The sequence below is a fragment of the Eurytemora carolleeae genome, unplaced genomic scaffold, assembly GCF_000591075.1.
Source record: "Eurytemora carolleeae unplaced genomic scaffold, Eaff_2.0 scaffold570, whole genome shotgun sequence".
In the NCBI taxonomy this organism is placed as follows: Eukaryota; Metazoa; Arthropoda; class Copepoda; order Calanoida; family Temoridae; genus Eurytemora; species Eurytemora carolleeae.
In genome coordinates this window covers 158,666-174,876 of record NW_019396508.1, presented here as the reverse complement: position 1 = coordinate 174,876, position 16,211 = coordinate 158,666, and the positions used below count along the sequence as shown (strand labels likewise).

The window sequence follows — 16,211 nt, the reverse complement described above, 5'->3', positions numbered from 1 at the left end:
TTAATGCCGTATTCTATCAATAAATTCTCTTAGTGCTCTATAAGGTCGAAGAATTATAGAAGACAATAAATAATAAAAGAAGTTTTAAGCTAAAGAAGGAGAAGAAAACCCTAAATATTTTAAGAGTTCTAAGCAGCTTAAAAGAGTCTTGAATGTTTGCAGAGTTTTAAGCAAATTAAAAGAGTTTTAACGTTTGCAGAGTTGTGAACAACGCGCGTAAAATAGTATTGAATGTTAGCAAAGTAAAAAAGTTTTAAGAGTTTCCAAGATTATGAGCAAAGTAAAAGAGTTGAATGTTCTCTAAGTTGTCAGCAAAGTAAAAGAGTTGAATGTTCTCTAAGTTGTCAACAAAGTAAAAGAGTCTGAAAAGTTCTCAGAGTTGTCAACAAAGTAAAAGAGTCTTGAATGTTCTAAGAGTTTTAAGGTAGAGTATACTGCAAACCTCACAGATATAACGTCTCCAATCCAGGGGCATTTCATCATCAGACCAGAAACTCCAGGGGCGTTTCATCAATAGATCAAGACCATCTGGTTGCAAAACATAGAGTTTTAAGCAAAGTAAAATAGTTTGGAATGTTCTCTAAGTTATCAGCAAAGAAAAAGAGTTAGAATGTTCTCCAAGTTTTCAGCAAAGTAAAAGAGTTTTGAATGCTCTCTAGTTTTCAGCAAAGTAAAATAGTTTGAATGTTCTTTAATTTGTCAGCAAAGTAAAAGAGTTTTGAATGTTCTCCAAGTTGTCAGCAAAGTAAAAGAGTTTTGAATGTTCTCCAAGTTGCCCGCAAAGTAAAAGAGTTTTGAATGTTCTCTAAGTTGTCAGCAAAGTAAAAGAGTTTTGAATGTTCTCCAAGTTGTCAGCAAAGTAAAAGAGTTTTGAATGTTCTCCAAGTTGCCCGCAAAGTAAAAGAGTTTTGAATGTTCTCTAAGTTGTCAGCAAAGTAAAAGAGTTTTGTATGTTCTCCAAGTTACCCGCAAAGTAAAAGAGTTTTGAATTTTGTCTAAGTTGTCAGCAAAGTAAAAGAGTTTGAATGCAGTTTAAATGCTCTCCAAGTTATCAGCAAAGTAAAAGAGTTTTGAATGTTCTTCAAGTTGTGAGCAAAGTAAAAGAGTTTTGAATGTTCTCCAAGTTGTCTGTAGAATTAGAAATATCTAGGTGTAAATAGTGTAAGTTAGACTAGTTGGAGCCAAGTTGTAACTATAAACTGAGAATATGTTTTCTCACCAGATAACAGAAGGAGACAGTTCTAGAATCAGATTTCTTTTTACACAACTTTAGTTCTTTTTTCACATTTATTCTTTTTTTTTCTAATCTATACTTTTTACAACTATTTGTCTTTTACAACTAGAGCTTAGCTGCAACAAAGAAATTAGAGGGGGGGGGGAGGGACGTACATTTTTTGGTAGTGTTAGATTGTGAATTTGGTATGAAAGCGCAGGCGGAACAGTTTTTAAAGACAAAATTTCGAATTTCGAATTGTTCTTAACAAAAATTATATCTTTTTTCAATTCTTTCCCTTGTTTGCTCATGTCTCCTTTTCACCTTAATTTCCCGAACTTTTCTTCATTTTCCTATCTTCTTATTCATTCTCCCAACGTCTTATTCATTTCATTAATTTCTTGTTTATTCTCTGAACTTCTTATTCTTTCCCCGAACCACTTATTCATTCTTCAAACCACTTATTCATTCTCCCAACTTTTTTATTTATTCTCCAAACTTCTAATTATTTTTCTTTTTTAGATATTGTGTTTTGTTAATGTTGAATGTTTTTCTTTAAGTTACTTTATTTAGTTCAAGAAATATTACATGAGGAATCTTCAAAGGTTTCTGTAAACAAAAAATGTACTGCAGTCGAAGGAAGAAAAATAAACAAATTTAGTCCGTTGTAAACAGTGTACTACGAGCCAGAGCAGCTCTGATTGTTTGTTTATATTCCTCCCAGAAATATTAGAACTGGTTTTTCCTGGATTATCTTTCTTAGTTAATGTGTTATCTGTCCGTGGTAATTTTTTGTGGACTATAGGATAAATATATACTTGATGAAGGGGGGAGTTAATCATTTACCAATTTGTAATCAGAGGCCAGTAGTTAACTATTTACCAGTTTACATTGTATGCATTTATATTGTTCAGTTTTAATTTTGTTTATTATGAGATTTTATGGTTAGACATATTGGACATTAAGTACACGAGGAACATGAGGTACATAAAGTATGAGAGACATGAAAGACATAAAATACATGAGTTACATAAATATGGTACAATCTGTATATAAGGTAGATGAGGTACATAAGGTAGATGAGGTACATAAGGTAGATGAGGTACACAAGGTAGATGAGGTACATAAGGTAGATGAGGTACATTAGGTAAATGAGATACATAAGGTAGATGAGGTACATAAGATAGATAAGGCACACAAGGTAGATAAGGTACATAAGATAGATGAGGTACACAAGATAGATAAGCTACATAAGGTAGATGAGGTACACAAGGTAGATGAGGTACACAAGGTAGATGAGGTACATAAGGTAGATGTGGTACACAAGGTAGATAAGGTACATAAGGTAGATGAGGTACATAAAGTAGATGAGGTACATAAGGTAGATGAGATACATAAAGTAGATAAGCTACATAAGGTTTATGAGGTACACAAGGTAGATGAGGTACATAAGGTATATGAGATACATAAGGTAGATGAGGTACATAAGGTACATGAGATACATAAGGTAGATTAGGTACACAAAATACAGGAGGAACACATGGTACATTACTTTACAAGTTTACTTAAAGTTAGTTATATTACAGTAAAGGATGTACATAAGGTAACATTTCAGACCAAATATGAATGTTCTAGTTCTGCAGTTTAGAGAATATATCCAGGAGAACAGTTTAAAGGATATTCAGGATTCATGTAAACATTTCCAACAATATATCAGGGTAAATATATATATTTAGTGAATATATAAACATTTCCAACAATATATTAGGGTAAATATATATATTTAGTGAATATATAAGCATTTCCAACAATATATTAGGGTAAATATATATATTTAGTGAATATATAAACACTTCCAACAATATATTAGGGTAAATATATATATTTAGAGAATATATAAACACTTCCAACAATATATTAGGGTAGATATATATATTTAGAGAATATATAAGCATTTCCGACAACATATCAGGGTAAATATATATTTTGTTACTATATAAATATTTAGTTGACATAATCTAATAGAAAAGTACAAAAAGAAATGAAATATTTTAAGGTTTACTAAGGTTAGATTAGGTTTGAGTTTAATAATGTCAGGTTGAATTTAGAGGTTAGGTGGAGTAGTTTACTCTCTCACAAATATATAAAATATTTATAAGTTCAATCCAAAATATTTTATTTATTCATTTATTTTACTTTTATACATCACAGCCAACTAGCTGTACAAGGAGATAATAAAATCTCTGGTACGAATTGTTTTACCTCCCAGCTTTAATTTTTACGACCAAGTAGGAAAAAATAAAATTTATTTTGTTTTACATTAGAAATTTAAGCAATTGTTGTTCTCCTCGACAGCTTTTAGGACTGAAAAGCTTTTATGAAAAGATTTGAATGTTTCGTGTAAAATACTTTAGTTTTACGTGACATTATAAACATTTTTAACATACACTCTTGCGTATTTTTGGGGTTTACTAAATATTTTGTGGGACATTTAATGGGTTGACATTTCACAGATTTTTATAGATAAACATTTGATGGAAAAAAACAGTTCATAATTGGACAATTCATGATTAAACAGTTTATGATTAGACAGTTTATGATTGAACAGTTCATGATTGGACAGTTCATGATTGGACAGTTTGTGATTGAGCAGTTCATGGTTTGACAGCTTATGATTGGACAGTTCATGATCAGACAGTTCATGATTTGGACAGTTCATGATCAGACAGTTCATGAATGGACAGTTCATGATTGGATAATTCTTGATTGGAAAGTTCAAGGTTAGATAGTTCATGGTTTGACAGTTTATGATTGGACAGTTCATGGTTAGACAGTTCATGGTTGGACAGTTCATGATTAGACAGCTCATGATTGAACAGTTCATGAATAAACAATTTATGAATGGACAGTTCATGATTGAACAGTTCATGAATAAACAATTTATGAATGGACAGTTCATGATTTGACAGTTCATGATTAGATAGTTCATGATTAGACAGTTCATGATTGGACAGTTCGTGATTGGACATTTCATGATTGGACAGTTAATGATTGGACATTTCTTGATAGGACAGTTCGTGATTGGACAATTTATGATTGGACAGTTCGTGATTGGACAGTTCATGATTGGACAATTCATGAATGAACAGTTCATGATTGGACAGTTCATGAATGGTCAGCTCATGATTGGACAATTCATGATTGGACAGTTCATGATTGGACAGTTCATGCATGAACAGTTCATGAATGAACAGTTCATGATTGGACAGTTCATGAATAAACAGTTCATGAAAGAACAGTTCATGAATGAACAGTTCATGAATGAACAGTTCATGAATGAACAGTTCGTGAATGAACAGTGCATGAATGAACAGTTCATGAATGAACAGGTCATGAATGTATATCTTATAAATAGATATTTCATAGATACATTTATTGAGTAGATAGGAGATTCATAGACAAAACATTTTATAGAATCTTTTACTATCCTTAACATTTTTTTTCATCTGTCTGTTTAATATATCTTCTTAATGAAATGTCATCTGGAGTAAAAATATGAAATGTCAAACCTATGAGATAGCAAATCTATGATTTGTCAATTAAATGAAATGTTCAAACTTTAAAATGTCCTCTCTATAAAATATCAAATCTAAAAATGTTAAATAGAAATTTTATTGTACACAAGAGCGAAATGAACAACGTTTAAAAGTGATAAATATTAATATTTTAAAATGCTGCGCACCCCATTCCACATAGATCCAGACTGCACACCACATTCCACATAGATCCAGACTGCACACCACATTCCACATAGATCCAGACTGCTTTGAAAAGTTGCATAAATTTTCAAAAAATGAATCGCATCGCTTCGGACTTGATTTTACCAAGTTAATAGGGCAAGGAAATTTTATTGCATCTGCGTATTCTCTGCGTACATATTGAAACCAGTTCTCCCTGGGCGGTGTTTGTAAACAAGAATAGATGCCTCAGTGTTCCTCTAGTATCCGAGAAGGATAAAAGCATTTTGTTTTTAAAATTTTGATAATTTACATAATAGTTTCTTATAACCAGAATATTTCATTGATTTTTTATGTGAAAGATTATGCCCAATTCAGGCTGGAACATCCGTCTTGTGTTTACTTTACCGCCCTGCAGAGACAGTACACTGCAGTATTAAACATTCGTACACCTCTGAAATAACAATATTATTACATTATAATTCTTTGGATTTTTCTAACTTTAGAACTATTTTTAGCTTTTTGGTAAAATTTGAATCGAGTTTTCCTTGACAGCTTGGTTAACAGAGTCACAGTGTTCAAGTAAAGAGAAAACGTTAAACCAAAGAATTGACTTTAATCTCAGGGTGGAAAATGCAGCTTGCAAGCATTTCCATCAGATTATTTCAAAAATATTTTGCAATTCCATTATCATTTATCATTTAATCCCATAATGCAAACATCTTCAAAATCTCACTTGAACCACTAAAAAATGTGCAAAGAGGTTGAGCACTAATTTAAAGCACAAGGTTCTAAGAGTACAATTTATGATGAGACATGAATAAGTAATTTTTTGCTCTCCAGAATTGGTGTGAACGATCTGTACCATAAATCTTTCTGAAGTGACTTTTATTAAAATCTTTTCAATATCTTGCTTCAACATTTTGTATATGTTAAAGGATGTTAATAGTGGAAGAAGTTCTAAATTTGATTCTGCAGATCTTCAAACCTTAGATATACTCCAGGTAAGATGAACTAGAGACCTAAACCTTCAAACCTTGGATATTCTCCAGATAAGATGAACTAGAGACCTAAACCTTCAAACCTTGGATATTCTCCAGGTAAGATGAACTAGAGACCTAAACCTTCAAACCTTGGATATTCTCTAGGTAAGATGAACTAGAGACCTAAACCTTCAAACCTTGGATATTCTCTAGGTAAGATGAATTAGAGTTGTAAACCTCAAACCTTGGATATTCTCCAAGTAAGATGAACTACAGACGTCAGACATAAACCTTCAAACCTTAGATATACTCCAGGTAAGATGAACGAGAGATGTAAACCTTCAAACCTTGGATATTCTCCAGGTAAGATGAACTACAGACCTAAACCTTCAAACCTTGGATATTCTCCAGGTAAGATGAACTACAGACCTAAACCTTCAAACCTTGACTATTCTCCAGGTAAGATGAACTAGAGACCTAAACCTTCAAACCTTAGATATACTCCAGGTAAGATGAAATAGAATCCTAAACCTTCAAACCTAGGATATTCTCTTGGTAAGATGAACTGAGACCAAATCTTCAAACCTTAGATATTCTCCAGGTAAGATGAAGTAGAATCCTAAACCTGCAAAAATTGGATATTCTCTAGGTGAGATGAAGTTGAATCCTAAACCTCCAGACCTTGGATATTCTCTAGGTAAGATGAAGTTGAATCCTAAACCTCCAAACCTTGGATATTCTCTAGGTAAGATGAAGTAGAATCCTAAACCTGCAAATCTTGGATATTCTCTAGGTAAGATGAACTAGAGATGTAAACCTTCAGACTTTGGATATTCTCCAGGTAAGATAAAGTAGAGATCTAAACCATCAAACCTTGGATATTCTCTAGGTAAGATGTATTTATAGAGTTGTAAACCTCAAACCTTGGATACTCTCCAGGTAAGATGAACTAGAGACCTAAACCTTCAAACCTTGGATATTCTCTATGTAAGATGAAGTAGAATCCTAAACCTTCAAACCTTGGATATTCTCCAGGTAAGATGAACTAGAGACCTAAACCTTCAAACCTTGAATATTCTCTATGTAAGATGAAGTAGAATCCTAAACCTTCAAACCTTGGATATTCTCCAGGTAAGATGAACTAGAGACCTAAACCTTCAAACCTTGGATATTCTCTATGTAAGATGAAGTAGAATCCTAAACCTTCAAACTTTGGATATTCTTCAGGTAAGATGAAGTAGACTCCTAAACCTTTAAACCTTGGATATTCTTCAGGTAAGATGAACTAGAGACCTAAATCTGCAAACCTTGGATATTCTCCAGGTAAGATGAAGTAGAATCCTAAACCTTTAAACCTTGGATATTCTTCAGGTAAGATGAACTAGAGACCTAAACCTGCAAACCTTGGATATTCTCCAGGTAAGATGAAGTAGAATCCTAAACCTGCAAATCTTGGATATTCTCTAGGTAAGATGAAGTAGAATCCTAAACCTGCAAATCTTGGATATTCTCTAGGTGAGATAAAGTAGAGATCTAAACCTTAAGCATTATTGAACAAAAAAGTTAAATAAAGAAAAGGTGGGAGCTAGGAAAACGTATGTTAATATAAGATAAAGTTTGTAAGAAAAATGCTTGTTAGTAAGAAAAGAAAATAATGTCAGTTCATGTCACGGAGCAAAAATATTTGTTCATGGCAGAAATAAAAATAATTGTTTCTTGATATTAGAGAGCATACAAGTTTTTTTTCTTTTTTATGTCAAAGATGAAAATGTTTTCGAGAAATATTCTTTTTCCTTTTCTATTTTAAAATCTGTTCCTATAGTAACGGAGACTCAGTGTTGTGCAATGAGGTAGAAAATTATTGGAAACTCCAATCAAACCATTTTTAGAGGAAGAGGGGGGGGGAGGTTCTATCCTAGAGTTTGTTTGTCGTAGAGTATGTTCTATCCTAGACTATGCTCCTGTCCTAGACTATGTTCCTATCCTAGACTATGTTCCTATCCTAGACTATATTCTTATCCTAGACTATGTTCCTATCCTAGACTATGCTCCTATCCTAGACTATGCTCCTATCCTAGACTATGCTCCTATCCTAGACTATGTTCCTATCCTAGACTATATTCATATCCTAGACTATGTTTCTATCTCAGAGTATGTTCCTATCCTAGGATTTGTTCCTATCCTAGACTATGTTCCTATCCTAGACTATGTTCCTATCCAGACTATGTTCCTCTCCTAGACTATGCTCCTATCCTAGACTATGTTCCTATCCTAGACTATGTTCCTCTCCTAGACTATGCTCCTATCCTAGACTATGTTCCTATCCTAGACTATGTTTCTATCCTAGAGTATGTTTTTATCCTAGAGTATGTTTCTATCCTAGACTATGTTTCTATCCTAGACTATATTTCTATCCTAGAGTATATTCCTATCCTAGACTATGTTTCTATCCTAGACTATGTTCCTATCCTAGACTATGTTTCTATCCTAGACTATGTTCCTATCCTAAACTATGTTTCTATCCTAGACTATGTTTCTATCCTAGACTATGTTCCTATCCTAGACTATGTTTCTATCCTAGAGTATATTCCTATCCTAGACTATGTTTCTATCCTAGACTATGTTTCTATCCTAGAGTATATTCCTATCCTAGACTATGTTTCTATCCTAGACTATGTTCCTATCCTAGACTATGTTCCTATCCTAGACTATGTTCCTATCCTAGACTATGTTCCTATCCTAAACTATGTTTCTATCCTAGACTATGTTCCCATCCCAGACTATTTTCCTATCCTAGACTATGTTTTTATCCTAGACTATGTTTCTAGCCTAGACTATTTTCCTATCCTAGAATATGTTCCTATCCTAGACTATGTTCCTATCCTATACTATGTTACTATCCTAGACTATGTTTCTATCCTAGACTATTTTCCTATCCTAGACTATGTTTCTATCCTAGACTATGTTCCTATCCTAGACTATGTTTTTATCCTAGACTATGTTCCTATCCTAGACTATGTTTTTATCCTAGGCTAGGTTTTTATCCTAGACTATGTTCCTATCCTAGACTATGTTTTTATCCTAGAGTATGTTTCTATCCTAGACTATGTTTCTATCCTAGACTATGTTTCTATCCTAGACTATGTTTCTATCCTAGACTATGTTTCTATCCTAGACTATGTTCCTATCCTATACTATGTTTCTATCCTATACTATGTTTCTATCCTAGACTATGTTTCTATCCGTCCTGAGGAAGAAGATAAGCTGGGCTGAAGTATTCCAGGATATAGAAAGAGGAGATGAAGTAAAAGAGACAATCCTGGCATGCTTTAAGCAGGTGAGAATATTTTAACACTTAATGACCACAAGATTTCGTAGAATTTATTCAACAGCAGATTACACAAATAGAACCAGACAGGAGGCAATTAAAATAGCTCCGAATTAATATTTGTACTTTGTAGTATACAATATAAACTAAACTTTGCCTTTAAAACCAAACTTATCCTTCACAAAGAATTTCTGAAACGATATTATTAGTGCACATTAGGTTTCACAATGTCTTCACAACTCTCCTGAACAAAAAAAAGTTTATTAAAAACACAACGGGTGAGACCTGAGAAGTTAAAGCTGGATATCTGTTGGACTAATTTTGACCTTTTTTATAATCTTATCTGATCCTTGTTGGTAGTTATAGTATTGGTAGTTTATTATTTAATCCATGAGTTAATCATCTAACCCATGGAGTTATTAACCTAAACCATGGATCATTTAGTCATTTAAACCATAAGTTATTGAGCTAAATAATATTGGACTTTATCGCCTGAATCTTTGAGTTTAACATAGTAACCTTGGAATTTTTCATTTAAACCTTGGAGTATCACCTAAACTATAGGTTTTATCAGAAAAACCTTGGAGTTTATCTCCTGAAGAATAGAATTCTTATTCAAACCTTAGAGTTTATCCCCTAAACCTTGGAGTGTATCCCCTAAACCTTGGAGTTTTTCAGTTGAACCTTGGAGTTTTTCACATAAACCTTGGAGTTTTGCAGATATACCTTGGAGTTCGTTACCTGAACCTTAAAGTTTATCATCTAAACCATGGCCTTTTTCATTCAATCCATTGACTTTTTCATCTAACTAGAAGTTTTTCATTGTAACTATGGAATTTATCATCTAAACCATGGAGGTTTTTATTAAACCATGGAGTTCTTCATTTAAACCATTAACCATAGAGTTTTGCATTTAAACCATAGACTTTTCTTTTAAACCATCATAAAGTTTATCATCTAAACCATGGAGTTTTTATTCAATCCTTAGAGTTAATCACCTGAATCATGGATTTATCATTAACCTCTAGAAAACTATTTAAAACTTGGAATTTATCACCTAAACCACGGATTTATCATACAAACCAAGAAGTTTCTCATTTAAACCTTGGATAATTTTACCTAAACCATGGATTTAAAGGTGTTCCAGTTCTTTTAATGAATATTCAATCAACTGAGGTCATCATGACTGGAAGAGTAAAAACACATTTTTGTCTGTTCCGCGCGAGCAGAGCGAGTTAGGGTCAATATAAATTCTTCAAAACTGTTTAAAAAGTTCCCTGTGCAGTGATCTTGTGCCAAAAGTAAGATATCGCATAATGAAGTTTTATTATGTATTTCGGGTGTCCCAAAAATGGTCTATAACTACCAAGAAGGAGCAGATCAAATTTAAAAAAAATGTCAAAATAAGTCCAACAGATATCCAGCTTTCACTTCGAATAGGTCTTATCTAATGAGTTTTTAATCAGACTTTTTTTTTGTCCAGAGCCCGCGATTTAAAAGCTTCGGCTCGAGTCTTAATTCCTTAAACGCAGCTTTAAGACCCAATCTTAGACCCAACTCTAACGACAGCTTGTGTCACGTGATTGACAGCTGCGAGATCTTAGGTTCGACTTAAGGAGTTAAGCCCAATGAAAATAAAACTGACCTTGGTTGGTTTTAGTGAAGAATAAGGCTCAATGTTGGGTCTTATTCTCATCAAAACCCGGAATGCACCAATTCCAACTATGAAAATCCGCCAAATACAACATTAAACCGGTTTTATGAACTAAATTCAGTTGAAAAATAGATGCAACTTAAATTCGAAAGCCCGAGCCGTAAATAAGGCTCAACATCAGCTTAGACCCGAGTCGTATTTTCTTGAATTTTTTAATTCGCCGGCTCAGGAGGGGTGTGATTTTTTTGAACTTTAAAACATTGGATTTCATTCAGACCAGACGTTGTCTGTAATTTAAAAAAAAAATTGTTAGATTAAAGGAATGGAGTCTATGCAAAAAAGAATAAAATATTCTAATCCTTAAATTTTTGCAACCTGAGATGGGAACTTTTGAATGGGATATCCTTAATCCTGATCGGATAATTAATCTGGAGATTAAAAATGAGTGGAGAACAAGCAATATTTAATCTGCAGATTAAGAAAAAGAGTGGATTAAGCCTTAATCCCGATATCCACCATTCTAAAGTTTTCAGCTCTGGTGGTGTAAACCTCTGATATTTCAAACTTAGATTATCTAACAGAATTCATAGTTTGAAATATCTAAGGTCTACAATATTGGGTTGCTAAGATATAGGGATTAGAAAATTTGAGTTTGTGTTAAAGACTCGATTCCTTTAAAAACAGAATCTCATTTTACCTGAGCTGGGAACTTTAGAATTGGATATCCTTAATCCCGATCGGTTAATTAATCTGGAGATTGATAACAAGGGGAGTACAAGTGTTATTTATTCCGGAAATTAAGTAAAAGAGGGGATTAAGCATTAATCCCAATATCCACCATTCAAAAGTTCCCAGCTCGGAACTCATAACTTTTGTGAATCTCAGGATCAAGGATGATCTCCACCCTATGCAGACCTACGGATGAATCTAATTCTTCTTAAATATCCCGTATAGTAGGAATCAAGCATTAATCCTCATACTTAAAGTATCCACATTTAATATCGAGATCAAGATTAAGATTTGAATAGAAGTGCCAATAACTGGAGGATTTTCTAAAAAAAATAATTCTGGATTTTGATCTATACAGAGACAATATCCCAGATATTGATTATTTTATTGTTTATCAGATAAATGTGCTTATGGCTCTTATCATTGAAGGGTTACTTGAAATTAAGATTACAATCTCCTGGGACATTAACAATTAACCAATCTTCTTTTTTGCAATTTTTTAACATTTCTGTCGTTGATTTTATTTTTATAAAGGACAAGAATAATAATAAAACTAAAATATATAAAATGTATGGGGATATACTATATATAAAAATGTATGGGGATATACTATATATAAAAATGTATGGGGATATACTATACATAAAAATGTATGGGGATATACTATATATAAAATGTATGGGGATATACTATACATAAAAATGTATGGGGATATACTATATATAAAAATGTATGGGGATATACTATATATAAAATGTATGGGGATATACTATATATAAAATGTATGGGGATATACTATACATAAAAATGTATGGGGATATACTGTTTGTTATGGATATTTGATAATTAATGAATAAATTAGGCTGTAAGCTCTCATATAGAATTGCATTGGTGTTGCTGAGTGGTTTGTAGGTCCGTGCATAGTTATTTGATCAAGTTTAATCAAAATTATTCAAATTAGTTTTAAGATTTCATTATCAATCTAAAACCACTTTTTATTTTTATGGAAAGGCACTGTACGAGTAATTTCAAGTGACCTTCCATGCAAAGACGGCAATACCCGATTTACAACGGTATCCTTTAAACCTTTTTCTGATCAAGCAGATATTATATATCATTGTTTTCATTGTTTTTGGTTTCTTTAAACTATTTACTTTAATTTGAGCTTTCTCTGCAAAAGTGCCTTGCGCATTTCTTGTTTATGAGAAACAATGGAGAACTTCGCAGAAATAAACACTGTTCAAATCAGAAAAACTACGGGATTAAGGTTTTTTTTTCTTCTGAACTTATGACAAATAAGTTGTGTTATAACGGGCAGAATAATTTGTTACAATCGATGTGATTACATGTATTATGACATCTATATAATCTATATAATCTATATATATAGGCATTTTAAATTTTTGCGTCTAGCCTAAGTTCTCATATAAAAAAAAACAAATATTGTTGTTTTCATTAACATCTCGTTGAGCCAGTCATTCAGAATATTAGTGTTTAATTAAGCTTTTCTAATTTAAATTGCATTTATTCCTGGTGAACCTAGAGTTTGCAAAGCTGTCGAAAGTAACTTTAAAGGAAAATATTATAAAACTCTATATATAGATAATCTCTTGGAAATGATTTAATATTCTGTTTGAAGGAAGAAGGTACCCTGAGAAGCCTGGTATTGAGTGTACCTGGAGTACATTATCAGAACCTAGACTGGAGACTTGACATTCTTCTAGCCTCAAGGTATTCACATTTAAAATTTTATTATTTTTTGGGTAAATAATTCTGGACTTTGTCGGAGACTAAATGTTTGCAGGGCTGGTTAAAAAGCATTTTACACTTTCAAAGACTCAACACAAATCCAAGTTTTCTAATTCCCATGTTTTTTACCCAGATATTGTAAATACCTTCGGTTTTTCAAACTATGAATTCTGTTTGATCAGATAGTCTAAGTTTGAACTTTCAAAGGTCTACAACATCCGTTTGCAAAGACATGATTAAAAAACTGGAGTTTGTGTCGAGTGTTCACTTCCTTTAAGCACTTTGTACTTAACTTTATGAATCTAAAAAAAATTTTAATTTGATTTTTATTTTCAGATGTGTTCTTAAACAGGTGGGAAAAAAACTGAATTTTGATCAAAGTTTGTATTTAATTAGGAAATAATCATTTTTAAATATTTTTCTAAAATTTTGTGAAGGTTCGACCCCTGGTGAATCTGAGGTTGGATCTGAAGGATGAAATGAAAAATACTTCCTTTACTCTTCACACAGATCTCACTTCTATTCAGAATATAAACAGGTTGGGTGAGTTGGATTCTAACCAGAGGGGAAACAAAGATTTAAAGTTACTAAAAGATGGAGCTTTGGCTGTAAATTGATTTAGGACTATTTTAAAGTCAACGGCTCATTCCCATGCTGCATGCATTGGTCAAAACTTTAATTATCCATTGGTCCAAACTGTTAATTATATATTCAGTGGTCCAAACTGTTCATAATATATTCAGTGGTCCAAACTGTTCATAATATATTCAGTGGTCCAAACTGTTCATAATATATTCGGTGGTCCAAACTGTTTATAATTTTCAGTGGTCCAAACTGTTTAAATTATCCAGTGGTCCAAACTGTTCATAATATCCCGTGGTCCAAACTGTTTGTGATATTCAGTGGTCCAAACGTATATAATGTCCCGTGGTCCAAACTGTTCATAATATCTTGTGGCTCAAACTGTTCATAATTTCCAGTGGTCCAAACTGTTTATAATATCCAATGGTCCAAACTGTTTATAATATCCAGCGGTCCAAAATGGTTAATTAATCCAGTGGTCCAAACTGTTCATAATAACCAGTGGACCAAACTGTTTAAAATATCCATTGGTCCTAACTGTTCATAATATCCAATGGTCCAAACTGCACGTAATATCCAGTGGACCAAACCGTTTAAAATATCCCGTAATCCAAACTATTCATAATATCCAGTGTTCCAAACTGTTCATAATATCCAGTGGTCCAAACTGTTCATAATATCCAGTGGTCCAAACTGTTCATAATATCCAGTGGCCCAAACTGTTTAAAATATCCAATGGTCCAAACCGTACATATAATATCCAGTTGTCCAAATTGTTTAAAATGTCCAGTGATCCAAATCGTATTTAATATCCAGTGTTTCAAACTGTTTAAAATATCCAGTGGTCCAAACTGTTTGAAATATCCAATCATCCAATTCCGTAAATACTATCCAGTGGTCCAAACTGTTTAAGATATCCAGTGGTCCAAACCGCAAATAATATCCAGTGGTCCAAACTATTTAAAATATCCAGTGGTCCAAACTGTTTAAAATATCCAGTGATCCAAACTGTTTAAAATATCCAGATCCGTATTTAATATTCAGGGGTCTAAACTTTCCATATCAACCATGATCATGCCAAACTATTTATCTGTTTTTATCAACCATCCACCAAATTCCTATCTGTAAATCAACTAACGATTGTATGACGGGAATGACGGGTAATCTGTAGATTTTCTGACAGATACATAGGACAGAACTATAAACCATTATTTAATGTTTCAGAAAGTTGGAAAACGCTTTACAAGAAAGAGGATCTGCTGGAACAAGAAAATTGATTAGAAAAACGGGAGGGAAAATATCAGCCTAATGAATTGTTATTATAAAGTTAAAGAGCTGGTTCAGGGTAAATCCTGAGAACCGAATGGTTAAGACGACATTGATAGAAATATTCGTTTTATTGTTAAGTTACCGCAAAAACATTGATATATCTTGATTTCTTATGAATTTAAATCTGTTCGTTGACATAAAACAATAAAATTGTATATCCAATTTATCTATGTATATCCAATTTATCTATGTACTGTTCCGATAGCCAAATATCTTGGGAAAAAATGCAACAGTTAAAAGATAAGGTCATCTTTCAATTAAAGCTATACAAATAAATTACTCTCAAACCCTTGGCTGAGTTTTATATGACCCGGTTTTACATATGTAAATAACTGAAGACTATCCTATCATGTACATTGCACATTGATTCAGACAAAAAGATACAGGGTTACCCACTACGAATGAGACTGTAAAGACGACCTTAAACTAAAAAAATAAGACGATTTGAAGCTTGATTTTTGGTTTCTGCATTCAGCTAAGTATTTGGATGGTTTACTAAATAATTAAGCACAGAAATAAGCTAGTTTTGGACTACAATAAACCCTGAATGCAAGAAAACAAATTCCGAACAATCGTCTCTGAAGTCTCATCCTTTGTGGGTAACCCTGTATCTTTAGCAAGAAATCATTACTCTTATTAGTTTTTATTTCATTCCTGATAATTTTCATCTTATTTTTTGCCTTTATAATCATCCTCATCTTATTCTTAACATTCTTAATCATCATCTTATTTGTTGCCTTTACAATTGTCCTCATCTTATTTTCAACATTCTTAATCATCATTATCTTATTATTTGCCTTTATAATCAACCTCATCTTATTTTTAACCTACTTTATCATCTATTTCTTTTTTGTCTTTTTTAGTCGTCTTAATCTACTTTTCCATTCCTTATCATCTTCATCTTATT

At 32.6% G+C, this 16,211-nt stretch overlaps 1 protein-coding gene across 2 annotated transcripts; it reads left to right on the top strand.

The window, feature by feature from the left end:
- The first annotated feature begins 2,814 nt into the window (after nucleotides 1–2,814).
- On the top strand, nucleotides 2,815–15,470 carry LOC111704571 (COMM domain-containing protein 2). 2 transcript variants are annotated; one of them, XM_023476852.1, is made up of 7 exons: nucleotides 2,815–2,931; nucleotides 5,889–5,954; nucleotides 9,163–9,270; nucleotides 13,284–13,375; nucleotides 13,730–13,745; nucleotides 13,831–13,931; nucleotides 15,200–15,470. In XM_023476852.1, the coding sequence occupies exons 1-7, from the start codon at nucleotides 2,836–2,838 to the stop codon at nucleotides 15,282–15,284; spliced, it is 564 nt and encodes a 187-aa protein (XP_023332620.1). In that variant the 5' UTR covers nucleotides 2,815–2,835; the 3' UTR covers nucleotides 15,285–15,470. The 2 variants fall into 2 exon arrangements, with proteins under 2 accessions (XP_023332620.1, XP_023332621.1); XM_023476853.1 differs by having other exon boundaries at nucleotides 13,831–13,936.
- Nucleotides 15,471–16,211: the final 741 nt, after the last annotated feature.

Bases quoted from the DNA above. Each gene is read 5' to 3' on its own strand.
- LOC111704571 (XM_023476852.1), top strand. From the start codon at position 2,836: ATGAATGTTCTAGTTCTGCAGTTTAGAGAATATATCCAGGAGAACAGT. The intron at 2,932-5,888 runs GTAAATATATAT...TATATGTTAAAG, and splicing joins ATTTCCAACAATATATCAGG to GATGTTAATAGTGGAAGAAG. The intron at 5,955-9,162 runs GTAAGATGAACT...TTTCTATCCTAG, and splicing joins AAACCTTAGATATACTCCAG to ACTATGTTTCTATCCGTCCT.